This window comes from Oxyura jamaicensis, chromosome 1 (assembly GCF_011077185.1).
Source record: "Oxyura jamaicensis isolate SHBP4307 breed ruddy duck chromosome 1, BPBGC_Ojam_1.0, whole genome shotgun sequence".
In the NCBI taxonomy this organism is placed as follows: Eukaryota; Metazoa; Chordata; class Aves; order Anseriformes; family Anatidae; genus Oxyura; species Oxyura jamaicensis.
In genome coordinates, this window is record NC_048893.1 from 140,171,889 (window position 1) to 140,199,601 (window position 27,713).

The window sequence follows — 27,713 nt, forward strand, 5'->3', positions numbered from 1 at the left end:
AAAAAAAAAAAAAAAAAAAAGAGAGAGAGAGAGAAAAACCACCATGCAACCCTGTGATATCTGAGTGGAAAAATGCATTTCCTTTCACATTGTCTTCATTTAATATAAGTATCTAAAACCAGCAGTCTCTCATGTTACTATTATTAAAAGATTGTGGATTCAGTGTAACTACACACTCACTCATCGTTTCAAGTTGACTGAATCTTTGTAAAGACCCCTCTGCCCTTCTGAGGGACAGTGAAATGCCTGTAAATGCAAAAATACATGGTGAGCTCCTATGAAAGCCACCAATGCCAAAGCCACAGAGAGTGTATGCACCAGTGAAGGCAGCACCTCTGAAGGTCCTTTATGTTCCCTCTTCATTTCTGCCCCTTCCCCTGTTGCACAAAGTGGAGGTGAGCCCTTGGTTGGCAAATCAAGTGCACTTGCACTTGTGTCAAAAAAAGGACAAGACATGGCAGGGTAATAAAGTCTCTTTAAGCAGCCACCAGGTGTTTGAGCAGACAGACCAATGAAACATCAGAGGGGAAACCAGTCCTGTGGTCCTTATTTTTTCAAGAAGATGGGCATCACAAGTTGGTCTTCCTCCACTGCAAGAAAGTAAGTGCTGGCAGCACAGCACTGTGGCATCTTCTAAGATGATGCTACAGCACCCACCCAGCTCTGGTGGAAGGAGCATTGACTGCTGTATAAATCAGGATGCAGCTGGCAAGCACACACCACTTTCTCCTGGAAACAGTTGCAGTAATTATCATCAAAGGTTAAAGAGCTGGCATACTGGCAAAGTAGAAGATTCTGCTGAAAGGGCTTGAATGCGCAGAGTCCAGTAAATTAAAAATATACACTTAATTTTCTGATGTCTCAGACCTGGTTCTGCATCATTATTTAAATGATGTATTAAGTAAGTATGTTCATCACCTGTTACATGAGACTTTGTAAAATTCACATTGTTCTGTACAACAGATATGTGGATTATTCTGTCAGATTACCGAGGGAGTAATACAACATAATCCTGCTGTGGGTAGTTGAGTAATACAGTTAGTATTTTTCTTCTTTGTGGAAAACAAAGTTTAAGGTTAGTGGTTACAGACCAAAGTGACTTTTTTTTTTTTTCTTTTAGAACTTGATCATTTCCTGTTTATGGAAAAGTAGTATATTCATTAGTCCTAGAAAGGTAATCAGCTCCCTTTCTTTACAAACATGTTGTAGCTAATCCAACACACTGGAGAGAGAGACATATTTGACAGTACTGGTTCAGACTTCAAATGTTTTGCAAACAGGTTACCAAGCATATGGAAAAATAGAATAGCTCTAAGTAGGTTATCTTTTCTCTGCAAGATTAAATAATGTTATTAAGAATAAAAGCTGCTGACATACATAACATTAAAAAACTCAGTATGTAATATATCCAGGGTCTAAGGCTAACATAAATAAAAATTATTCATTTCAATATGTACCAAAATGATTCATGGACATGATTATCCAAAACCCAGAAGTACAGTTTTTAGACCATCTGGACACACTTTCTGTCAGTGACAGGAATCTTACAGGACCATATAGCCCAAATTAAGAGGCTACATAGGAAAAGAAAGCTAAGCCCTACAGAAGACATTTTCTTCACTTCTGAGGAGGGAAAATCATCACTCCCTAAGAGCAGAGTGACAGAAAAAGACTTCTCTGGTGATACATTACTATTGAATAGGAAGTAGTCATACCATTTGCACTCTTTAATTGCCTTACTATTGCTTAAGACAAAACACAAAAGATACTTTCCACCACAACCACTCAACTCAGCTACTCTTTTCAGTGCCTCTTTGAATTTTTTTGCATTTTTACTGAATGGAATTGAAAAAGACATATCTGTGGTTTTGGTTACATACTTTTCTACTGAACTTACTCTCAGAAAGGGTACAGTTATGTGGAAAAAATAAAAAAATAAATAAAAAACAAGGAAAAAGAATAACACAACAACAATAAATCCTCCAGTCTATATGAAAATCTGAAGTCGTACTGTTTTAGATGTGTTAGCGTTCACGTGGATTTTCAGAATAGCCTTAGAGAATATTCTCATTGTGTATTACAAAGGAAAATATTAAATTATTTCCATATGCAATCCGCAGTCAGGTTTTTTTTGTTTGTTTGTTTGTTTTTTTTTTTTTTTTTTTCAGGCATTACAGCTTCTCTGGGGTATAGCTTTTCAAAGGTTAATAAAAATAAAATAAAATGATATCCTCTTCTTTTGTTAGACAACTCCCTATACTTTCTTAACAGCAGTAACTTGTGAGCAAGTGAATTTGACTTGTATCACAATGAAATGCCTAACAAATTATGTCTATAATCTTGAATGCTATATTTGATGAAGAAAGGTGAGCTCCCTCTACATTTGCTTTCAGTGTGATGTGTGTGCTACACAGCCTCCCTTGGCTTTCTTTGGATAGTTTTTATCTGTGCAGACCAAGGGAAGGCATCATTTCCCTCTCACTTTCTTCATGGGCCTTTCAGGGAGAATTTTTTTTCCTGAATGAGTTATCAATATATTTCTTGCTTTCTATGGAAATGAGGAATTTCTCATTTCCCTCTGCCCCACACAGTTTGAGCAATGGTGTGACCAAAGCTACATCCAGTAGTTTTACTGATTTATCTGGTTTGTGTGTCTGCATTGACTTTATAGCCAGCATAAGGCCCCCTACACTATTGGAAGCCTGTAACTAAACCTGTGTGTGAACAGGAATTAAAAGTCTACTCTAATCAATGAACGCACAGCTCAGAGTAGCAATTACTTCATTCTTGGAGAGTGTGAAAATCCCACAGAGCCATGAGAAAGGATGTATTGTTCAACTGGCAGCTCTGTACATGAACGATTCAGGCTGTTTCACAATGCCAGATTTAACAGTTAAATAAATTCATTTAGAAAATAAAAAGTTACCATTTAGCATATGTGGCATAAGAGACCACTGACAAATTCTGACAGTCACACCCACAACAATACATTATACTTCTGCCTAAGTATATCCTCTGCACCTTTCGTAAGCTAAGCATTTTTTTTTTCCTTTAATTATTTGCAACGCAGTAATAAATACTCAGGCTCAGAAAAGAAGTATTTCTCATGCCTGCTACTTAATTACAATTTATAGACTCAAGACTAGATTGGTCTAAGATACATTTTTCAAGTATTCTCTCCTTGTTTATAGTACGACAGTAGTACCTTATTGCACATTGTTTCTGAAGGACTCTCTTCTACAAGTGTGGGAAATTATTTCGTTTGGGGCACTTGACAGATTTGAATCCTGGCAAAATGACCTTCCCCTTCCGATACAGGTCATCCTGCAGACCTTTGTTCATTCTCTGCACCAACAGCTTCTCATAGAGTAATGGGTGATAGGCCCCTAAGGTACAAGCTGCATCGTAGTAGAGTTCATGGTAGTGGCATAGGTCGGTCTGTCGGACTGAAGGTATGTACTCGTACACGTGCACTTCGTCACACATGGACATCATGATGAGGATACCTGGAGCAAAGAGTGAAAACAAGAATGAATCCCATATTTCACCAGTCTCCCAGAAGTTCTCCTGCAGTCATTTTTTTTCCCTTCTTGCTTTTCTTCATTGTTGTACATCTTTAAGTATTACTTCTTATAATGATTTTATAGAAGTATAGTTCTTTTTATTAGGGCAGTTTTTACTTGTTACTGATATCTAAAGATTGTGATGACTATAGAGTTAACTGGGTAGTACACTGAGCACAAGGAAAGAGTAAATAGCTTATCATATCTTGTGTATTACCATGCCTCCCTGAGTGAGGATACAGCTTTCTCTCACCTCCCCCTATTTACCCTATCCTGCCTGTCCACAAAATATCCCACAAGAACCAGGGACCTAAAGGAACTGCATGGAGTCAGCTGATGACTTTTCATATCTTTCCTGTATACCATGAGTTCCTGAAGTTATTGAGCAAGACAGACTAGGTCTTTACGTTCCCTTGCAGAATACAGATCACATGCATACAACGCAGAGCAGTTATCTGATATTTTTAAGGAGCTCTTTGTATTTCTACTCTTAACCTTTGCCTGATGCATACAGGAGATCTAAATATAATTAAATAAAATAAATAAAAAATAAATAAAATAAAATAAAATAAAATCCAGATATTCCATTTCTATCCTCCTCTGTGCTTATTATAACGTTGGTCTTTCTCAAACTGGAACTGAACCGATTCCACTTTTTCCATCCACTTCCTTCTCTGTAGGCAGGAAAATGTTGCCAAGAAGACAGCCTAAATGCATGTAGAAGGTCATACATGAGAAACATCAGCCATGTATTAGTAGCATGAAAGCCCACATATTCTGAGAATTTTCCAAATGGGTTTCATGGACAGAGGCTGAGGAAAGTGAATTTCCTCTTATAACAGTGCTGTTGATAGGAAAAACTCCATACCACCTCCTATTCAACAAGGAGGAACCCACAAAATACCAACTCATTCTTTCCTGCCACGTGTCAATAGATGATTGTCACCAGCATTGTCAATAGCTGCTTAGAAGGGTGATAGAGAATTTCATTTCCTATTTAAAGCCAGCCAAAGTTTAGCTTTAACCTTCGGTGCACTTCTAAGATACTGCTACTCTCCTTATCCCATGCTCAGGATGAAAAACAAGATCAGGACAGATTCAGAAGGAAGACAGGTGTGCTTGTGCAGAATTTGCTTCCCCACGGCACAACTGTAAATCTGTACTAACAGAAGGTCTTTATAGATGTGAGATGAGAGAAACCTTAATGTTGCATTTGCACATTTTCAAAGGGACTATATGAGATATTGATAAATAGCACTGTCAAAACTGCAATACTTTCATATCAATCACAGCTTATAAGAGTCTTTTCTGTTTCATATAGCCACATGAAAGGAAAATGACTGAGTAAGCCCTGGACACCAGAATTTTTTAAAGATGTCTTTTAAAAATCAAAATATAAAACAAACATATTGAAACATTTGTTGTAGTACTGGTGTTCCTATTTGTTGAACGTGGCTGTCAACTCTCAGAGGAGACAGCTGTACTAATTCTGTTTACTTGGCACTTACAAATGAGAATTGAAGTAATAGTTGGTTCCTCCCCCCCGCCTTTTTTTTCTCCCAACAGCTTCGGAATCATAAAGCATCAAAGGTGTTTTGGGTAATTCTCACAAGTGAAATGAATTAACATAAAAAATTATTTTGGTTCTTTAATTAAGCAAAGCCATTTTCTGAAGTTCAGTTTGCAGTTTGGGAACACCGAGATTTCAATGGCTTGCTAATGAAAAGAACCTTATGTTCTTCCTGCTGTGTATCATTAGATTATCAAAATGATTTTTTCCCTGCTTGATGTGTGAAGTAACTGAAAACCAATTACTTCTGTGATTAAATCTTCTTTTATCATAAATGAAAGGTTCTGAAAATGTTTCAGATTGCTCTCCAGCTTTACGTGATGGAGAGACTATGTTTTTTAAAAAGCTAAGCATATCAATTTCAAAGATCAAGTCCACAAATTTAAGTGAACTTTAATCTTAATGAGAAAGATACGTAGACTCAAGGTGAAAAAATATATAACCCCCATTTGGGCAAAAAGAACAAGCTTAATTATCTATATTTCCTTTCCTTCAAAAATGTTATAGAGATGCCCTGAATTTTAGACTGCCTAGTAATTACATCTAGAATTGTTTGTTTGTTGTTTCAGTTTTACAAATGCTTTCGTCTACTTTTCCACTGTCAACATCCTTCCTCCACTGATAGAGAGCCCACCTGCCACTCTAAGGTAACTGTTATCCAGCTGAATCAGAGAACAGATGGTGGAAAGGTGTGCAATAATGAACCACGTCCAAAAAGAGACAACAAAATGACTTCTCTCCTGCATCCAGAACCAAGCCTGGAGCCAGTTTCAAAAGTTTCACCAAAGTCATAGAAAAATCATCTCTGATGGAAAGTAAACGCCTTAACCAGAGTATGCTTCACTATCCTGCAACACTAACCCAACTAATCTTAAAATTACTAAAGAAAACTGTCATTTGTGGGATAAGAAAAACATCAAGAACAAAAACTGGGACTCTGTTATAATTTCCATAATAACAATGCAGATGGCCATATCACTGCAGGAACAGTTCAAAATAATGACAAAATTTTAAGCAATTTGATGTTCCTGTAAATTAGTTAATGAAGCACTTAGAAGTGGTAAAGTTTTAGTTCTCAGTGATCTATGTATCAATGTTCTCCTGAAACAATCTAAAAAGACATGCTGGCCTACCTAGGTTAGCTCTTTGCCTTTTCTGTGTCATTCCATGCAGTCCATTCCATGGGATTTCAGATTTGGTTACTCAGATAACCAAAACTTCCAACAGTCCATTCAAAATTTTTGCTTATACTGGATAACGATGTTTTGAGGGACAAAACAGTGACTCAAAGGGCTAGTTCCTGAGGGGTAACAGCTAATTTACAGCACATTTTTGTGTTTAAGGCTAGAGTCAACAAACTAGAAAATTAGCTAAGACAATGAGCAGAGGCTACCATATACAGAGGTGTCTCTGTGATACAGAGGTTTATCTGGTGGAAACGCAAGCAGTCCTGAGTGTTCCAGAGCTGGTGCACAAGTCAAATGCAGAAAACCTACTCTGAGGAAGAACAGTGGTCACTGCCAGACTTTTTAACCTTTAGCACCTCTAACACCACAGCCAAAGAGATCAATGGTGTGGTCCCAGCCAGACCCAGTACAGTGGTACAACCAGCACTCTCATCTCAACAACCTATGGGTGAGATCCCAAGGCATGCAAGCTAACACACTTGATCTAAATGAACCCAAGGAGGTAGGCCCTTCTCCTTAGCTGCTACAGCTCCCAGATTCTCTTTTGGAGTTACCTGCTCCCACTGTTGTGGAGGCAGTAGTTTACACCATGAAGACATTTACATCAGTATCAAGACGTATCCAGTTTTACTCTGTTCACTTTCTAATGCCATGTCTGGCTTGTTCTTCTGAAGTCCCTAAAATGGGGCTGCCCCCATGCTACAGGTTTCAAATTTCAGCTCTTGTTTTTTTTCAGTACCACTTGGTTGCTCTCTCTGCTTGCTATTAATAACGTTGCAGAATTACTGACATCTGTATCCAGCAGGTATAGGTGCGCCAATCTGTCCATATTTTCATCTACCTCACAACTCAGTTTCCTCATCTTTCATTCTCTTCTCTAGTTACTTTCAATGATCTTATACTCTTCAAATTAGCTACAACTTCCCAGCACCTACAAAATCCTCAAAGTATTTTTTACTTTGTTTGAAATTCTACATTTTAGATGTGCTTTTTAAAATAAAGAAGTACTTGCCTGCCTGCTTGCTGATTTGATCTGGCTTATGTTACCATGTTTTGCTTGTCAGTCTGCTCTGCAAAGTACTACCTCACTTCCTATTTCTTATCCCATTTATTATCTTTATACGTTTTTGTGTTATTGCTTCCTTTTACAGTCTTTACAGACAATGCTAGACAAGCATTTCTAGGGCATAATTCATCTGACTTATTTTAGATGTCTACTTTAGGATGGGATTAATTGTTCCCTGAAAGTGTTGTTCCTCTCCAGTGACTAGGCAGAAACTGAAATAAAGTCTTTCTCTTGATATCAAGCACCTTCCCCTCCCCACTTCTAGATCAGAAGCTTCTGTAGTTTTGACAAAAATAATGTAATTGCCTTTTTCAGGAAAACTGTGTAAAGAAATGAAAACAAGGTGTGATTCATCTAACCAAATTTGCCTATTGGTACAGACACCCACATCTGAGACAGTTATCACAGGCTCCTTTATTGCCAGTGAAAGAAAGTGGGTACTCTTCGGAAGCAGTGCATGTCTACTCATCCTAGAGTAGACATTTAAAAATGGATCATATGAATCATGCCCAGAAATTCCTGCTCCTTTCTGTTGACTATGGGAAAAGCTGTGTGGCAGCACAGATAATTTGTATTTCATGGGTTATACCTCTGCTAACAGAACAGCCTGAAAAATTCACTTGTAGATAGGAGCACAGGTCTGGTAGCCATATTTAAGAGGCACCTGCTTTTTGTTTTAATGAGGCTGAGGCTGACTAACACAAACACATACCTGTACTGGAGGTATCTACAGCTAGGTAGTATGAATCCTGCTCTCTGACTGACCTAGCTGTGGGCAGAAATCAGTTTTATGTTCAAGGACCAAGCTGAAGGGAGATGGCTTTTTTACAACCATAAGGATTAAGATATGGGAATAGGAGTGGAAGCAGTGAATTACAAAGTATTTAGGGTAGGTCAGAGGATATGCATGACATAAGGAAAAGCAAAACTTGAACTGGAAAGTCTATAAGCTGTCTATAGCATGCAAACATCAAAATAGAGAAGTACTCCTTAGAGTGAATGCCAGGGAAAGTTCATGGCAAAGTCTGCCTTTTATCAGTGGGCCTTAAATAAGATCAGTAAAATCTCAATTAAATAGATTCATCTAATTAACATAGTAGTAGCAGTATTACTAACGTACCCAGGTAATTTGGTCAAGAACCTGTTAAGCTCCAGTAAAAAGAGCAGAAATATTGTCAATCTGAGTGATGACACTGCCATGACATTAGAGGGGTCTGGAGGGAACTGTGGGGTAGTTCAGAGGAGAAGGGACCCAATGAGCTTTGGAGATCTGATCTCCCCCTATCAGAGTAGGGACAAATTTGAAGTTAGAGCAGGTTGTTTACAGTCTCACCCTGTTTGATACTGAATACCTCTAAGGATGGAGCAGCTAGAATCTTTTTAAGTTTGCTGAAGCTTGCAAAAATAATATTGTAGGCATGACTGTGGCACCAGAAAGCAGGCAGGAAAATGACTTGTAGGTCTCTTCCAAGTCTGATGATTATGTTTTAAAGTTTCTAGATCTTAATCAAAATTTCATAGAAAATATCTTAATTATCTAATCAAAATTTCATAGAAAAGAAAAGGTAATCTATCTGGCGTGATTTTAGCTTTGACAGACATGACTGGTGCTACCATATATTTAGATTTGTAGCTGAAGATATTTCTCTATTTAATAGAATATTCTGCATTCTAGTCTATGGTAATATCCTTGCTGGATTTTCCATCTTTCAAAAATCCTTACCACGTATTAAATATATAAATATTGTATATTAATATTTCAAAATGCTCAGAAAGATGTGTTACTTTTTCCCTATTCAACGAACACCTATGTTGTTAGGAAGTTTGGGATATGGTTTAAACTCAGTCCAGTTGGCACAAATAAATCTTTGGATTTTTAAAATCTGTGCTGAAAACATTTAAACCAGAATTAAATTAAGATTAATTTCCTTGCATGGATGGCTTACACAAATGAACATATATTATGGATTCTAATTGAAAGGAGAAAATGTTTCTTAATTTGTTCTTGAAAATTTTAATGACTTGAGGGGTTTTCAATTTCCAACATGGATCTTTTATACAGTACAATTAAGCTTTGTGGTTAGCGCACTAACTTATAATGAATGCTTTCTAACTTATAAGTAAATTAAATAAAGCTTAATATACCTGAATACAACAGATGCTGTACAAAAACATCTAAAATAATGAGTGTAATTAAAACATTCAGCAATAATTCAGTATCACTTTAACAAAACGTAAGAGAATTTGAAAACATTTAAATCTACATAATCTGATTATTACACTCATAATGTCTCTCATTTCACACACACCACAAATATAGTTATGGAAGAGAGTTTAGCTAGATACACCAGTAAGGCTATATTTGATAAAGCATACACTTCAAGGCATTACAAATAAACATAAAGAATTTAGAATGTATAGTTTCTATATGTTAGACTACTTCTATAGCATCTATTTGTCCAGTCTTGAGTAAACAAAATCAGCTTGTTGGATTTCAGATACCACAAGAAAATTTGTTATTCAAATTTGTTATTCCTTGATACTGGGCCAAATGTGCCTCAGTTGTGCTTTGGAACAAGTAGAAAAAGTAGCTTTCACTTTTAAAAATACTTGGTTCCTTAAAAGGGCTCTTTTACATCTGTTTAGTTCATGAACTATGAAAAATATTAACTGCAACAGAGCCTAAATTTACAGAAAAACAAATATTTATTAAGGAATTTGTCACCAAATGGACCTATGCCTAAACTTAACAAGTTGTGTAACACTTGTCATCTCATCTTTGATGTATAGACACTAGCATTATATACTAGACCTAGAAAATTACATATTTATCACTTAATATGGAATGCAAAAATTTGTACATTAATCACAATAATATACTCTGTAATATGAGCATAGACAGGAAAATGCTGACTAGTAATACCATATACATTTAAATGTATTATTCAAATTTGGGTGATGTGGAAGAATATTAAAGGCTTTTTAATGCAATTTGGAGTGCTTTGAGAGAAAATTTTGCTCCTTTATCTCTGAATTTCAGGAAGTAGGAGAGGCTTAAATTTTGTAGTGTTTTGTTTTTAAATTAAAATAATTTAAAGCTTATGTATTGGAAGTATTATTTATTTGCTTGATAATACTTGAACAAAAGTGAGCTGAAAAAGAGTAAGCACCATTCTGTTCCTTAACAAACTGCTGGCAAACAGCTGAGCAAGTGACAGTAAAAAAGGCAACTCTTATTAAGTCAAATTGTTTACTTCATGTGAGAATATTTTGTCTAAGCAGAGCTGAAGATCAACTGTGTTCTATTCAACATGCTCTCTAAAGCCATTTCAAATTTAAGTTCTTAGTCATACAATGATCTGCTAATGTTCCAATGTAATGGTAGTCTTCTTGTACTATTGTCTCAACGCATGCAAATAGATTTAAATGATGTTATCATCTATTAATGATGCATAACTGTTTTAAATCTGTAACATCAAATCTAAAGCCCCAAACAAGCCTTTCTTTCTCCAAATTAATCTAGGCTTACGTATTATTTTGTGTTTAGTTGTCCATAAGTTAGGATAAAAGCTACATTGTAAAGAAAAGATTACCACCTACACAGACGACAAAAAGTGTAGAAACCTACACAGAGCATGTTCTGATTTGGGAGGACAAAATAAAATAAATACACAGTCAGAGCTTTCAACTAGTTTTTCAAAATGACAAAAGCTGTTGACAAAAAGTTATGGTTATATAAATGTGAAATTGAAGGAAAATCACCTCACACGTAGCTTAGCAAAGCATACAAATGGACTATACTAAACAGGAATTAATTCTAAATTCAGCTAGTAAAAAAAAAAAAGGTACGCTCAAAATATTCATTAAAAATGTACATAATCTAGATATCGTTAAAAAACAAAAAACAACAACAAAAAAAAACAGAATGCTGATGTGCAAACCCACCCAATGAGCACAGAATGCTGCTATTAAGAAACTCAAAGAAGCAGTTTTAGTCTTGGTCTTCAGATGATAAAATGGCAGGTCAGAATTAGGTTGTTTATATAGGCTACCAAGGAGAGTATAGGAATAGCTCTCTTAAAACAAAATAGTAAATGTGGAGACTGACAGTTTACACACCACCAACCTCAACTAATAACTAAACTTTGATATGTTCAAAAACAGGGGAGGAAGACTGAGTTCTTATTTCATAGTGAAAAAACTATGGGCCTCTACAGGATATCTGTATTAATAAGAAGTAAACAGGTTCTGCTTATTGCGGCTGCCAAAAAGTAGGGCAAAATTTTTCCCTAATAACAGCAATGTTTCTTCAACTACCAGTTTAGGATTTGCCAGTGGAATCCAAACGTGAGATATAGTGGTTGAATGCTTACACTTCATCATGTCTGAAAAAAATGCAGCAGATCGAAGTCCAAGACTGGATGTAAACATCAATACTCATTTAACAAACCCAGTTTTCAAATGTGAACTGAAGTTGGTTAATTTGAAAAGCCACCAAGGCAACTTGTTGCCTAGTGCTAATGCAAGATGATGAGAATACATGCAGAGTTTTGTTTAAAAGCATGATGGTGGCAGCTGCAAAAATATGCAAGGAAGGATGCTCAAAGCTCATCTAAGTATTAGCTTAGAGACACAAAAAGCAAATAATTTATAATGAGGAATGACGTTAGCTAAGTGGCATGCCACATAAGGCAAAGTCCTCATCAGTGTCTAAGAAAACAAGCCAAAAAAGACTCCCAGATTAAAATAAAAGATTGTTTTACCCTGGTGAAACTTTGCCCATTAAAAAAAAAAAAAAAAAAAAAAAAAAACTTTTTTTGATCCTTATTCATAGCCCTTGAGATACTTGAGATAGCTCCACTAGGAAATACCAGACTAAATGATGACTCATCTGTACCAAATTCATCCTTCATAGAGATGGTATACCCTTAAAAGGAGCACCTAAAACTGGTCACTATTTTCTGCTCACAGTTTTACAGACAATGACTTCAGCTTGTTTTAAATGTCTTGAACTTATACCTATCATTAAGCAGAATAGAAAGAAGTGTTAAAATAATAAATTTAGTGGAAAAGACTGCAGTCAGATATGGGTTTGTATGTAGCACTGTATGCACAAAATGGCATCTGTGATGGATGGATTGTTGCAAACTGACATCTTTCTTACAAGAAAACTGAAAACAGGAACATCTACATGCTAGAGCCTGATGTCAGAGAAGCAGAAATTCTGGATGAAGCTGATGTGAGTTGGATAGTACTCATCTCAACTGATTTTCGACCTCTGCAGTGTACGTTAGCATTTCAGAAGTGGCTGGAAGCAGTGACATATGTATATTATATTAAGATTTAAAACTGTAGATGAATGTCCATAAAATGTGATATAACCAAATCATTCCAGACTTATGTCTTATTTTTTGTGTCACATGTAGAGTACAGCCAAGGCTGCTGCTTACCATACTTCCCTTGCCACCCTCTTCTCTCCCCTCCTCTACAGCTAGGACGTGTGCTGTGTTTCCCACAACATGCTGGCACTGAGCTAATGCAGATGGGATTTGGGGGAGTCTGTGTCTCCAGGAGAGTGCTTTGCTGTGATTGAGATAGGGCATCCCATTCCCCAAAGGAAGCACAAAACATGTCCTCATTAGCTTCCATGTGGTGGAGAAACCAGAAGGTCCTGCTTCTTCCCACTCTCTCATTCCCCTAAAGTCACAAGACTACCTCTTCCCCACAAATGAACCACTGACCCATTTTCAAAAAGTCATAATATTGTGACTTAAATACCTTAACATAGCTATTAACAATGTTAAAAGATTTCATTGGCACTGGTCACTACTGAAAGATGGTGACTGCTGCAGAAAGACACCATGAAAACACATTCCACCTGAAAATCCTTCCTTTGGAAAGGCTCATTTTTAGCAAACAGTGCTAAGCAGCAGAAATGGATACAAATTTCAAATGAAAAATGTAATAACTGAAGAAATACTCTAGAGACCACCCTAAAATACTCCTGAAAGGAAATACGCTGATGTTTCCATGTGCTAAAGGGGGCTAAAAAGCCTGAAACAAAAGTTGACCCAGAACCTTTTTTTTAAAAAAAATAAATAAAATAAATCCATATTACTGCCACCAACAGTTGTTTGAAGAACTGCTGCTCTTTCTCCACAAGTAACAGCAGCTCATGGAGAGCTATGTGCTGCCTGACTTTCCACCAGGGCAAGTATGGATGACAAATGATATCCCTGTAAAGAATTTATATTCATTCTAATTGCAGAGCATTACACACTGACATACAATAAGTTATTCCAATAAAGTGAATGGAATCTCTGTGGTCCTTGCTATAAACAGCTTAGATTCAAAGATACAGGTCCCTCTGTCTGTGAAAATTCATACACTACTCAAAACAGCCTATCTTTTTAACAGAATGGACATTTAGTAAACCTTTTTCCCATATCTTGATGAAATTAAGATACTAATTTTATGATGGCCATCACTTATCCATTCCTTAATTTTATAGGAGATCATTTTATAGATTTTATAATAATCAGACAGAAGCTCGATATTCAATATATGTCTTTCATGCAGGTGCACTCGTCTGTGTCTGCCAACTTCAGTTCCAACTGGTTATTTGCTGCATGAGATGTTGAGAGATACCTGATCTGAAGACCAACATGACTTTTCAGATTTCTGCCAAGCTGCATTATATTTTTATGCTTTACCTTGCCCTTTGACAACACAGAGTTGCTGTTTCAGTGCTGTCTCCCTGTTTATATTTCATTACACGTGCAACTCATAGACAAACATTCAATAAGGTTACTGCTATAGGGAGCCTCTTTCTAATAAAATATTTAAAATATATCAATCGGAACAGTAGCTAGCTATCAAATGAGGTGGATACGACTCCCAGTAAGTTTGTCTGACTTATCTTGACATTAATAATAGCATTGGCAAAATGTCTAAGCATCTTCTTTACAAAATAACAATATAATTATATTTACATATTATAAATAATGCATATTTATATAAGTATGAAAAGTGAATAGATGAATCTGCATCTGCACATAGAGAGTATATGTACCTGTACAGATTTTGTTGCCAATGTTTTTGCTTCTTTAATGATTATTATTTTCAAAGCATCCTCTACTTGGAAGATATCTTTAGTCAAGAACATTTAGATTTGGGGTTAAAGATTACTCATCTACTTTTACAGTGAAATTAACTCGTGATTTCAAATAAAGCTTTTGAAGTATTTCTTATATATGGTGGAAGTACAGATTGACAGCACAATAATCCTCTTCACTATTCTTATGATCAGCAGCTGTTATCCTATTTTTTATCAACAACTTCATTACTCTAAGAATTGTTCTTGCCAAATACGAATGCTGCTGGTGAGATCATTCCACATAAGCAGACTTCTCTTTATGAATTTTTACATGCAGGCTCCAAAAATCTCACTGCAAGAAATAACCAACTGCCAAGCCATGCTCCCCCAATACATGCCACATCTTCTTTCCACTCATACTCCAAATAAGCACAACCCATTCAGGTCATCAATAGGCATATCCCAGATACCTTTGTGACTTCCCTCTCAGAGCCTCAGCATCTACTTTAAGGCCCAAGATGAGCTCCACACAATCATGTGATACTACTACTGCATACAAAGCCCAAAATATAGTGCTCAGAACTCCCCCCTCCCCCACACCCCCCCATAGTTGATGCAGTCTCAGGTCTCAATGCTTTCAGATTCAGATGAAAAGAATGACAAGAGCATCTTCTATCTGCAGCAAATACATATACCACTATTACAATGTCAAGTAGGAAAGAACCGATGTGGAAGATGGTATTTTGAGCTCTATTGCCCTCTGTGCCTCTAGGTGCATCAGTAAGAAAGACCTTTGACTCAATCTTACTACTCTACTTGCATGTACCCTTTCTACATTCACAATAAAGCCCTGTTATGTGCCAGATAATGCACATGTATATAGGTATGATGTTATGCTGTATGAACTGTGGCCTTAGTGTCAAATTATCCCCAAAGAAATACAAAGAAAAAATGAAAAAATATGGTGAAATTCTGTCTCTTTGGGTGTAAGAAGAAAGGGATGCTCTGGCCACTTTTAGACTGAGTATCATAATCTGTGACAGGGCATGGGAAATTCCATTCCTTGACCTGTGTAAGGAATACAGTCTGGCCTTTCAGACTGCATCAGTGATTTCATCCTCACTGTATTACCTGCTGTATGCTTTGGTCTGGTGCATCTCTATGCTACAATGCCAACAAAGAACTTCAGAATTGAGTAGGTTATCACTAGAGAAATTAAATTTGAAACAATTTATATATTAACATATAAATTAGTATCAATAGAGAGATGAATATAATACAATTTTCTCACAGATGTATGTATTTTAGAAATATGACATGTATAGTATGGATGTGAACAGCAAGAAAGAAGAACATTAATTCCATCCACCGATTATATAATTCTCATAGTGTGCATTTTGGCTAGTCATTGTTTCTGTATAGAACAGCAAGAACAAACTACACATGTATGGATATGATCCTCATGCAGTGTATGCATTTATTTATTTTAATATCTAACATGTCTCCTGGACCCATCCTTGATACACCTACCAATAAAACCTGAAGAAGGAGGGTTGGGCTGTATCTTCTCTTTAGTGTTCTCCTGAATGATGTCCCAGAGCTGCCATATAAACTTTGGATGGAGAATATAAAATGGCTGGTTTGGATTCTTCCTGCGATGCTGTACGTAGGGAGTGAACAGATTGTAGTCTGGCTTCTTGTACCACTGGGAGGAAAAAAACAAACAAACAAATAAACAACAAAAACAATTCTTTTTGATCTTATGTTTTCCAGTGTATTTTGAACGCTACATGAAAAATAATGTGAATGAGTTTCATTCAGGTTATTCAGAATAGAAGCAAAGCAGCCTGCACCAGGGCACATTTGTCCTAGAAAGCCCATCCTCAATCTGGGCCAGATCTTTCTCTTTTCTTCAAACAGAGACTCCCAATAAGCAATACGGTGAAGTGGGACAAGCCAACCCCAACTCCCACGCAAAGGTCCATGTCAAACAAGGGTCTCAAAAAGCCTTAACACAAGACCTGGGCATGGAGGTGAGCCTCTCTCTGAGAGCATCTCTGTCTTTTCTGACAGCGGCAGCAGCACATGAAGCAGCCTGGAGGCAGCCTGTGTAGGAGGCAGGCAGCTCCTGGCATCTGTTGCTAAGGGAGTTGAGAAGACGAAGGTTTGCTTTCTGCTTGCATCCTGCTCAGCTCCCAGCTCCCCCTGCCAAGAACCATCACATCAACTGGTCCCACTGGAGAGCTGCAGCACCCGCAGAGGCTGAGGCTCCCCAAGTGACAAGCAGATGGATGTCTGCTGCTCTCAGCGAGGGGGCGGGCAGCAGGGTGCAGATGGCTGTGGGGGTGTGGACACAAAGGATAGGGAGGAGGCCTGCCAAGTGGGGAAGGTGCAAAAAGAGATTGCCATTGGGGTGTTGTATTTTGTCTAGGAAGGCAGAGGGGAAGGTGGAAAAAAAAAAAAAAAAAGGGATGCGGTTCTTCACCTTTCTTGATAAAGCCTCCTGAAATCTAGCAACATCCCTCCTTCACAAATACACAGAAAAATCACTGTTATGTGAAAACAGCAAATCCCCATCATCCATCTATGCCAGCATCTCAGAACAGATCATTTCAGTACAAGTGTTGGCTACTAAGAAAAGTTTTTAATCAATAAACCATTTTTGACCAATTCATGAATAGTGTTCTCTGCTCTTTAGATAAACATTTTGGAGTTCATTGTGATAAGTGAGAACTAGAAGACTGAAATACTATATACATGAATTTTGTCCAGTGTTTTCAGACAAGCTGGGAAACAGGAATCAAGTAGGCATCTTACCACGTTCAGATTTGCAGAGTAGGGGGCAGGATCCCAGGCTACTAAGATAACATCTTTGTACAAGGAGCTTTCAACAAAGTGATGGTTTGGGTTGGTGAGAATCTGCAAACATACATGCAAAAAAAATAAATAAAAAAAAATTGCACAGTTAAAATCAAATGACACCCAGAAAAATGCCAGAATCCTTCTCTAAAATGAACAGTCCTCACTCTGCTGTTTGTTCTACTTTAATTCTGATTGATTTTATGCAACTTCTTTTGCAAAAATAATAATAAAAAAAAATAAAAAGAGCTTAATCGTAAACAGCACTCATGACACTTTTAAGTAGCAGTACGCTGAATTACTCTCCATCTGCGAGCGGTGTGATGAGACCACTTGAGATGCTGCATAATTGTATATCAATATTACTTTGTGTTCTGGAACATTAAAACGAAAGCTACAGTATTTCACACTGTCTGTAGGATCCTCTTTTTGGACAGAGAGAAGCGTTCTTTGAAGTGCTGCAGCACCCAAGGATACTCTCATCTTTGCATTTTTCTTTTTTTCCTCCATTTTGGCTGATTTCTCATTTCAACAGCATTAAGTCTCGTATGATGTACCTTCAAAAAGGCAAACTGGACCATAACAGCAAAAGCCTGTATACCTAGGAAAAGAATTCCAGGAACAGGCATGTGATAGTGCTCTTATTTTATTTTATAGTAACGGTGATAATTGTTCTGATCTACTGCTCTCTTATAACTCCCTCCCACATCTACTGGTACTCTGATCCTCCCACCCTAAGTTTCCCTTTTACTCCTGCTGGTGTCTCGTTTCCCAGACTCTCCATGCTTAACCAGATCTCTGATCCCTTGTGCATCCAATCTCAGGAAGGATTGGACCAAATGATTTCACTATTGGTTGAAACAGCATGAATTTGGCTCCAGCTGTTAAACTAATCAAAATTCCAGACAAATAAATTCATTCTAATTTTCATTTCCCTCTAGGATCAAATGAGCCATATTTGATTATGCATATTTTTCTTCAGAAAAATAATATTGTTGCCATAGCAATATTCTTTCTACCATAAACTTTAAGCTTAATGACTTTCCATCAGCTTTCTACAAGAACAGCATTAGTCTTGCTGCCATCAGCATCGCTAACTCCATTTCTCAGAACAGTTTTTGCCTGAGAATGTAAACTCCTTTCTTGAGACTACAGAGTAAACAGACCAAAAGGTCAAGCTTTTAAAAGCTCAGTTCTACTGTTATCACACAAAGGAGCTCTCACTTGCCTTTCAGCAAGCAAGAGTCCTTTAGAGGTGTTGTCCACACAAATTTCACTCTTAGTGAGCCTGCATTCATATGTATGAGATGAGTTTCCTCTGGAATAACAATATGTGTTGTGGCTGCACTGGTTTCCTTCACATCCTTTGGGCTTTCATAGCAGAGAACATGAGGGAAGGAGAGGGCTACAACAACCTATTAATCCACTGAATTAAGGAATTTCCTACAGTAAGGAGAGGCGAGTCGGAAAGCCAGTATGGATTATGCATCTTCAGAACCGGTAAAGCAAGAAACTTTTATCAAGTGATCTGTGAAGATTTCTCTCCTTGGGGTGGAAGAACCAGTCTCCCACCAGGAAGCCATAACATCCCAGCTTACAACCTCTTTGAAGGAGTAAAAAGGTGGTGGGAATACAAATATTTGTGAGGAAGCTGTGTGAGCTGACCTGGCCTGAATTTTAGTCACACCCGGTGTTTTTTTAGGGGGGGAGGCTTTGTGGAAAGCAAGTGACATTCAGCACAGCAGAGAAGATCACATGAGCCTCCATTACCACCACAGCAGGAGTGCGCCACAGCAGCGCAGGGAGCAAGGAGGATCCCACACAGCAGCAAACAGCTAGTTCAGCCATTCAGTCTCTCTGAATTCACTCAGGAGCTAACAAAGCTCAAATCACTCCCTGTAGGCGCTTTTCTCTTTCCTACAGAGAGCCTAATGAGACTAGTCAACTAAAGGAGGTCTCTAAACCCTCCTCCTTGCCCCAAGATAGGAGTTTAGGCATGGTTAGCAACAGGATATTTTGGCTAGAAGTAAACAAAAGTAAAATCAAGAACAGTTAAGGAAGAAAAAAAAAAAAGTTAAAATAAATGACACTGAGATCAATGTTCTCTTGTACATTGATTTCACAACTAAAGTCAGATATTTTGACTTTCTTCCTGTTAGTAAGACAGGAGTCATATTTAACTCACATTATTTCAAAGATCCAGGCTGCCCTGCATTGTCACAAAGAGGTACAAACTGAGTGTGAAGGGAATGTCAGCGAAAAATATTCTATATGTGGGTACAAAGAAGATGTTTTTATACAGAGAACACACCCACCAAGGATGGACATTGCATGAGCCATCGCTGAAAGCAAAAGAAAAAAAAAAAAAAAGTGAACTCGTAAGAAAAGCTGCAAATGAAATGATTTTTGTTGAACACAGAAATTATGTACACATCATGCTTCATGGCCAACCATACTATTGGCATTGACTAATTAAACTCTCTCTATCAGTATTTAATAGAATTTCACAGTAATTCTGTTGCTACATTTTAGCTGCATTTCATAAAGAGGAAAAAGGCTTAGTTTACCCAAGATCAGAGTTCAGGCAATATTTTTTTCAAAATTAAAACACTTCTCACAGCCATAAGGTGTCACTATAGCTCAACGCATACTTTTTTTTGTTGACACTCGTATGCAGAAAATCCCATTTTCTGTTTCCATTCAGATGAACAAACTCATCTCAGGTGTAATATCCAATGGACATAAACATTTGTTGTTGTTGTTGTTGTTGTTTTGTTTGTTTGTTTTTTAATAGTTCACTCCAAATTTTTAAAGAACAATGGCTTGCCTAAAATTATACATTAAGACAACTCAGTTCCCATTTCTTTCTCCTTCTAGCAAGGAAATAATTGGGGAACTGGAGAATATAAGAAGAAAGCTTTCGAATCCCCACAGCCCAGACTTTGTGAAGATCTCAGAGGTGGTGTGGCAAAGGTCTTTGGTACTTATGACTCTGGCACCTTGCTGAACCTTTACAGATGTACGACACGAGAGAAATTCTACAAAACAATTCTTTGAGACAAGGATATCAAATAACTATTGCAATCACTCTACACTGACAGCACATGTAAACATCCTTGTAAGGGAGAACTCTTACCTGCTCTATATGTAATGACTGTTAAATCACTAGCTGTTTCCCAGATTACCCAACACTTTCTCAGAGGTTATTAATTTTATGTCATCTTGTACAGAAGTGACGTTGACTTGAATTCACAAAAGGAAGCTCTTACCTGGGAGTTGATGATTCGCATGGTTGTTTTATTTCCAACATCTTTTTCATAGCCACGTGTTGGAGCAGAATTAAATCTTAGAACAGCATCATGAGAATCTGGGAGCATAAGTAACAGGGTAATTTATATTAATTTTATTAGTCATACATAACACCAAAATAAAACAAATGAATTAAACTAATGTAAAACCTGCACATTTTTCCTTATTTTGATATTATATGGATGAGATATAGATATCAATATATATATTGATACTCTACTATAAGCAAACAAAAATCCTCTTGCATCTACCATCACCAACATCCACTGGGAAAAAAAAAAAAAATCATAATCATTTATAAATTCAGCTTTCAATACTTAAAAATGTCTCTATTGGATAAAAATACTATGGGAAGGTTTGTTTAATTTGTTGCTATCTCTATTTCAAAATTTACAAAGAATTATTACATGCAGAAGTATGTTAATTGCAAGGGTATCTAACTATACATTCAAATCAATAACGACACTCAACTATAAGCCTGAGTTTCACAGTATTGTATAATATTTCAAGAACCTCAGACCACCCCAAAACCTATTAATCAAACTAACTTATTCTCAAGGTCAATACAAGTCTTAAAGGGTCTGTCTAGGAAGCTAATCCACAAAACTGCTCACACACAGAAACCTAAGGATCCCTCAGTAGCAAAGATCTAACAGCTGAACTGTCAAAGTTTCCCCACAAGCTGTTGACCTCAGAGTCATGCAGAACAGAAAACAGCTATAGGTCAAGTATGGGTCAAGCATAGATACTACATGCAGTCCTCTTCTGGATGAAAGATAATCACCCACCCAGTGCTTCCTTTTAGGGGGGTATCAAAGCCCAAAAGGAGCTAGAGACAGTAAGAAATGATGCCTGTTGTCCAGAAACACACTGTCCTTGTGTCAATATTCCCCTATCCAGTTCACTTTTATCCCTTCTACAGCAGAGAACATGTTTCAGGCCAAAATGGTCATTCAGTGCCTTAATTGTTTATACAGTTGTTTATCTCTAGTCACTTCAAATGTGGTTGGCTGTAGTTCAAAAATTGAATAGGCTGACATTTCCAAAGATAACTAATATGCTTCTGTGGAGTTCAGACCTGATCCTATCCAACTCCCATCTTCTGTCCTTTCATACCTTTACTCCACACTTGTACTCCAAACAAGAAAATATTGTGTGACGTGAAGAACATCAGTTCAGTCTCTGCCATACTTGCTTGCTTGAACATGTCTCAAATGAGAAATTTTGCCAAATGTCCACTAAGCCCAGCTTCTCAGTGGCTGATAACGAGTGGAGGCTTCTTCCACGCCCCTGTGCAGGAGCCATATATCTATCCAGAACTCCTAACCTTCATCTGCCTAAGAAAAGCATCTCAATTTTGTAGAAGCTAGAGGACATGAAGTCAATAGAAGGTACAGGTACTCCCCATTTCTGGAGAAGGAAAGGAAAAACAAATGTCCTTCATATTTTAAATTGATAAGCAGATTTCAGATACAAGTTTGGACAACTTTTTGAAAACCTTCTGAGTGTGAGCTGGGAATTTGGTTGGGAAACGGGAATTTCACAGCTTAATTAAGAGACAGTGCACTGCATTTCCAAAATTTTTCACTCTGGTTTTCCACATCAAGAGTAATAAGAAAATAATAGATCAGGATGCAGTCAAACAGTAACAATAATTGCTTTTAAATTAACTAACTTTAATCTTAGTGTTTGGAGACAAGCATTCCAAAGTTACAGAGAGTTTGAGGCTCAGTCATAGATCCCTGTTATTTCCTGATTATAACAACACAACTACGTCTCCCACTAAGTAGCATAATCATGATGAGAGTATTTGTTGCATTTGCATAACTTCCATACTTTCTTTCATTAAAAAAACAAGCGTGGGGGCAGTGGGTGCAAAAGAACACTTCAAAATTTCTGCCTGCATTTGTAACACGAACACAGAAGAGGGCGCTAAAAGCCTATGAAGAGAAAGGTCCTGAGCTGCTCCTTTCTGAAGCCTTTTTTCTTTCAGGAGGATAAATAGAGCCTTCACCTACAGCAACTTCATCAAGTAAGGCTGTACAGCACATGGCCCAAACGCCAGAACTGATGTATAGGGTGTTTTTCCCCCACTCTGTAATGACACAGACTTTGCGGTGCCTTTGTGGACACTGAAGAGCTTGGCAGGTTGGGATCCAAAGAGCCAAGAGGAGCCATCCAAGGTGCCTCTCAGCAGGCAGGCTGCTGGTGGTTTCAACCAACAGCTGTAGTCCTGATGCCAGCTCAGTGAGGGGACTGTCTTCTCCTACAGCTGTGCATGCACAGAATAAAAAATAAATAAATAAGAGTGTATCTTACACAATCTGATCTTCTCCTTCCTGCTCAAATTCCTCTCACTTTTTCAGAGAACTAGAGGGGAGGTGAAACGGCAAGACCATAAGCTCAGCTGCACCACATAACACCTGGACTCCATATGGGAAGATAGCTCCTTCCCCATATGAATAACAATACAAATAGATGCTTGGAGCTTCCATTTTCCATATAAATACGACAACACTGGAATGACATCTGTAGCACACTGGCACTTCCATGGAGTAGCAATGGCCACTAAGACCCGTATGGCTGCTGTCAGTCAGCTGGGCCCCTGCAATTCTGGTCCAAATTCTCTGCTCAACCAAAAGTTCCTGCCCATGGCCTGCACGACACTTAAAGTCTTTTGTGAGTCTTGCTGCCCCACATGCTTTCCTGTAAAACAGGTAGGAGGAGATCTGAAACTTCAGCATAGGCCTTACGAAGTAGCATCTCTTCCCTTTAGGTGTCATCAGAGGAAAATTTCCAGTTAAATCTAAAAGCTCTGTTGAAGTGAATGGCATAAGCTTTCTGTGCCCTGGGTCCTCCTGAGGGAATGGATACACACAGGAGTGTAAGGGCTCCAAATCCCACCCTGGGCTGTACCTGAGCATGCACATGTCACGATGCACACTGCCATACATAAGTCAGTCACAATGTGTGGGGTTCTCCAATGGTTCTCTGGGTTCTCCAGTACAGCACTAATCTGTACTGGTGTGAACTGGGTGTAGTGGGGAATAGCAAGGACAACAACAGAAGAGAATTTGTTTCATTCAAGAATTACACACTGGAGAAGGGAGGAACTGTAAAGCTATTTTACCCCAGAGATTTATAGATCAGTGGTGCTTCCTGTGAAACTGAGGGTTACCCTGGCTTGATTTTTGCTGCAAGCCAGCAGAGCACCTGGGTTGTGTTGGAGGCCTATTAGAGCAGATTGGTAATTATAGAGACTCTAATATATCCCAGAGATTTAAAGGAAATCCACCTGTGTCAAAGAGATGACAGAGTGTGATGAAGCAGGTATTGGGATGTGAACTCCTGGAAGATGGGAGGATTAACAAAGGCACATCAGAAGGTTTTTATAGAGAGCTGAAGGCAATAATTCTTTGCTCAAGAAGCAAGCTTGAAATGTACATTTCATCTTTCTTACAATACTGTGCCTGTACTACAAAATGAATTACTGAGGTGTTAACACAACTAGTAACACTCATTTTTGAGAAGAAAAAATAAAACTGACCTGGATTAATTTTATGGCTCCACAATCCTCTTATGAACAGCTATCACAAAACTCTCAACTTCAGGGAATTCTGTGTAACACTGACATCTCAGCATCTGTGAGCCTCACTGACTCAGTGCAGCAATGGAAAAACAATTCGAGGAGATACTCAAACTCATTTAAATTCACACTTGGAAAAGAGGTCAGGGGACTTGTCCTTGGAGCATGAAGCTACTTACTCAAGGATCTATATTCTATATGTCTGTGAACTCTAAATATGCAGAAGATTAAGATGATGATCTACTGTTTCTTGGCATGGAGACAAAGTTGAGCCTGAGACAGTAATGCTAAAGGCAGTTTCTCTACGAGTTACCCCAGATATGGACAGGTACAACAGAACTTTTTGAAATAAAACCTGAATATGCCTCTAATTTGCTGAAGAAATAAACACACTGCAGAAAAATGCCAACCATGGGAGAGCTGTTGAAACTAGTGTCTCTTTTATACTACAAGCTGTAATATGTTAAGAAGGCATCGTTGTTTTCTTCAAGTCAAATTATGACTTCAGGCCAGATTTTCCTTTCAGTTATATTGCTCTGAAAGGGAACAGCTTCAGTGAAGTCTGTAAGTTCACACTCACATAACGCTGGTGAGAGATAATAACCAGACCCTTTACAAACCTACACTTGAGAAGAACGAATCCTTTGAAAGACAAACATGAATACACACATGTACGTACATATGCACACAAATAGGTACATTTCACCCACCTATTTCATCCCCTAGAGAGGAGTTCAGTATTGCACCAGCAGACATAACTACAGCACAACTCCCGAAGCCATGTGTATACAATTTGCCCAGCGGAATTTGGGGAACGTGCTTCTCCCATCCAAGAGTGGAGAAGGGAGCCTCCTTGCCATCTATTGTTTTCACATTCACCCTTTCTTTTAGCTCACAGAAAAGCTGGTCGCCTGTCAACTTAGAGTTTCGTTTCCCTTTGAACCGCACCCCATGCTTATTAGTGCTCAAATAATCTTTCATCGCCTTCTGCAGTCGAGGGTTTAGCATCTTGGAAGAGACATCCCCTTTCCAAAGCCTGTAAAGAAAGGATTTCGACATTGTGGAATACAGCCCATCCCAGTCATCAGATTCATCAAGAAACTGGCTTCTCCTGTGCTTTGTGCTCCTTCTTCTCATTCTTCTCGGATGGCCCCAGTTGTTCTGTAAAATACTTTCTTTTGGATTATCCTCATCGGCTGAGATGAATTTTGCTATCCCTTGAAGGTTGCTGTGTGACCGAGGCTGACCAGCAGCAAATAAATAATCATCATTCACTTGGTAGAAAGCACTTTTTGATTTTCTTCCTAACTGAGATGGAAAATATTCATCTTCACTTCTAAAGGCATCTTCCAAATCAGTCCATTTCTTAATACTTCCAGTCCCCGATTTAAATGTACCTAAAAGGTCTTCATTCAGAAGTACCTCATTCCCATCAATGGTTTCAGAGAACGACGGATCGTGTATGGCTCCCATTATGACTCTCTGCTTGCCCTGAAGGGGCAGAAGCCTCTTAGTTTCAATGTAAGAAAAGGAACTGGGAACAGGCTCAGCAGTATTGCTATCTGTAAAATAGATGAAGATCACCAGAAAAAGCAGACCCCACGCAAAGATCCCAAACAGCATGAGTTGTTTCCATTGCTTCAAGTTCGGTTTCATGGCAGTGCCTTTACCAGCTCCTCTGTGCCTTGAAGTATTGGTGAAGGAAAATGAAACCTGGAAAGAACATCAAATATTAATCAGGAATGGTTCTAAAAATAGATACAAATCAGAAATATCTTAAGGGGCTTTGATAGGAGCTGCAGAATTAATCTCTAAGCTGTAGCACGGTGCATTCAGAAGCAGAAACAAACTCTGTAGCCTGCAGACACTGTAGGAGTGACATGCTTTGGCTGTAACCACACAGTGACAGCTGCTAGCTACAAAAGAAGCTGGTGGCCAGTTTCTACAGTAACACTGGATCCTGCCTTCAGGGAGATCATGTGCCTGCCTGCTTCGGCTGTACAGAGCGTACCATTGCGAGAGCAAAAGCAAAACCCATGTCCGTCTGTATGCACAGTGGGGAGAATATTAGCTGCTTCTCTTTTGCCATGAAAAGTCCTTACACAGTGAGACTGAGAGCAAGACAGCCTGTGCTCAAAGGCTCCAAGCAGGGAGCACAATCTCATCTGGACAATCCTCCTCTGCCCAAATCCCTGACGAGACAGTACCCTATGGATATCAACAAGTGGCAATAGGGGAGAGCATCACACTGGCACGCCGGGGGGGAGTCTTTTGTTTCACTTATCTGGTATGAACTGGCACATCTTCAGTGGCCAAATCATTTGCTGGGGAGCAAAGCCCAGGATCAGACCTGAATAAGAAGTCTGTTCAGATGCTCTGCTTGGATGCTGCACATGCCCTGACATGACACGGAAGGAGTTCTGCACATTAAGGCACAAGGAGTTTGTGTTCTCCAAAAAGGGTGACAACTGGCACAGCCAACTAAATGCATGCCTTTAGAATAACAATGGGTATTTACTTAAGGAGGGAATGGGGGAGGAATGTTAGTCCTAGACTTGAAATCTGTGCTCTACTAATACCTGGGAATTTTGGACAGCTTGTGTATTAATGGAGGGATGCGTTGTCCAAAACAAAATGAAGGCTGACTGAAGGGGCTTTTTTCCCCTAGTGAAAATACACTAACTCATTGCTGGGCCATCATGCACACCATGCCCTTACACAAACTCATTTGTGTCATCAGTTGGTGTGGACTTTGGTAGAAAAGTCAGCTGAGGAAAGTCCAGCCCTCCCTTACCATAAGAGTTTTCATTCACCTCCCCACACCGTACTCATCATCAGCCTCAGCCAACACTGCGGTGTAACTAACTCCAGATACTATTTACTTACTTACTCAGATACTTTACTTACTTACTCCAGATACTATTTACTCACTTACTTGTTCTGGATTAAAAATAAACCCCTTCTTCAGAAGTTCTGTTACTAACCCCATTTTCTTCAAAGATCACTTAACAGTGCCACTTAAAATCCCCTTGTGCCAGCCAGCCGTGGTCAGAACAGAGGAGACAGCAGAGGCAGGCTGTGATTTCACTAGCAGCCTGCGCTGCAGGAGCCCGCATCCCATCAAGCCTCCTCCAAATACCACACTCAGCTTACGCACCTCCGATGACACACTGGCTAGTTACACCTGACAGTCAGGAGGGACCAAAAACATAGTCACCAGACACCATTATTTGAGTACATCAAAGCTGAGGGCCAAGCTTAGAACAAATCTGCAAATGAGGCTGTTTTCACATTAAAAGAAATATGGCAGTACTGCTGGTGCAAGACATTCTCCTTACCCCTGCCCTGTGCCCCTGTGCCTCTACCAGCTTGTATAACACCACTGTCCACCGAGCTGGCATATTATGAACTGGACCGTTCATCCTGATACACTGATACTATAGGGGTAGGAATGTGGGGGAATGTGTGTTAAAGATT

The 27,713-nt window shown here is 38.5% G+C and overlaps 2 protein-coding genes across 7 annotated transcripts in view; one reads left to right on the forward strand and one right to left on the reverse strand.

Moving 5' to 3' along the window:
- LOC118161521 (pinopsin-like) overlaps positions 1–6,706 on the forward strand; it is an 82,712-nt gene extending 76,006 nt beyond the window's left edge. The window contains exon 4 of the mRNA XM_035316982.1: positions 5,703–6,706. Coding sequence (XP_035172873.1) covers positions 5,703–5,927 — 225 coding nt within the window. The 3' untranslated portion in view covers positions 5,928–6,706. The remainder of the gene's footprint in view (positions 1–5,702) is intronic.
- Positions 557–27,713, reverse strand: part of ST6GAL2 (ST6 beta-galactoside alpha-2,6-sialyltransferase 2) — a 179,136-nt gene continuing 151,979 nt past the window's right edge. For all 6 annotated transcript variants that reach the window (XM_035316944.1, XM_035316972.1, XM_035316936.1 and 3 more), the window contains 5 exons: positions 24,947–25,949; positions 20,611–20,708; positions 17,300–17,401; positions 16,013–16,187; positions 557–3,506 (listed from right to left, as the gene is read on the reverse strand). In XM_035316944.1, coding sequence (XP_035172835.1) covers positions 3,238–3,506; positions 16,013–16,187; positions 17,300–17,401; positions 20,611–20,708; positions 24,947–25,892 — 1,590 coding nt within the window. In that variant the 5' untranslated portion in view covers positions 25,893–25,949 and the 3' untranslated portion in view covers positions 557–3,237. The remainder of the gene's footprint in view (positions 3,507–16,012; positions 16,188–17,299; positions 17,402–20,610; positions 20,709–24,946; positions 25,950–27,713) is intronic.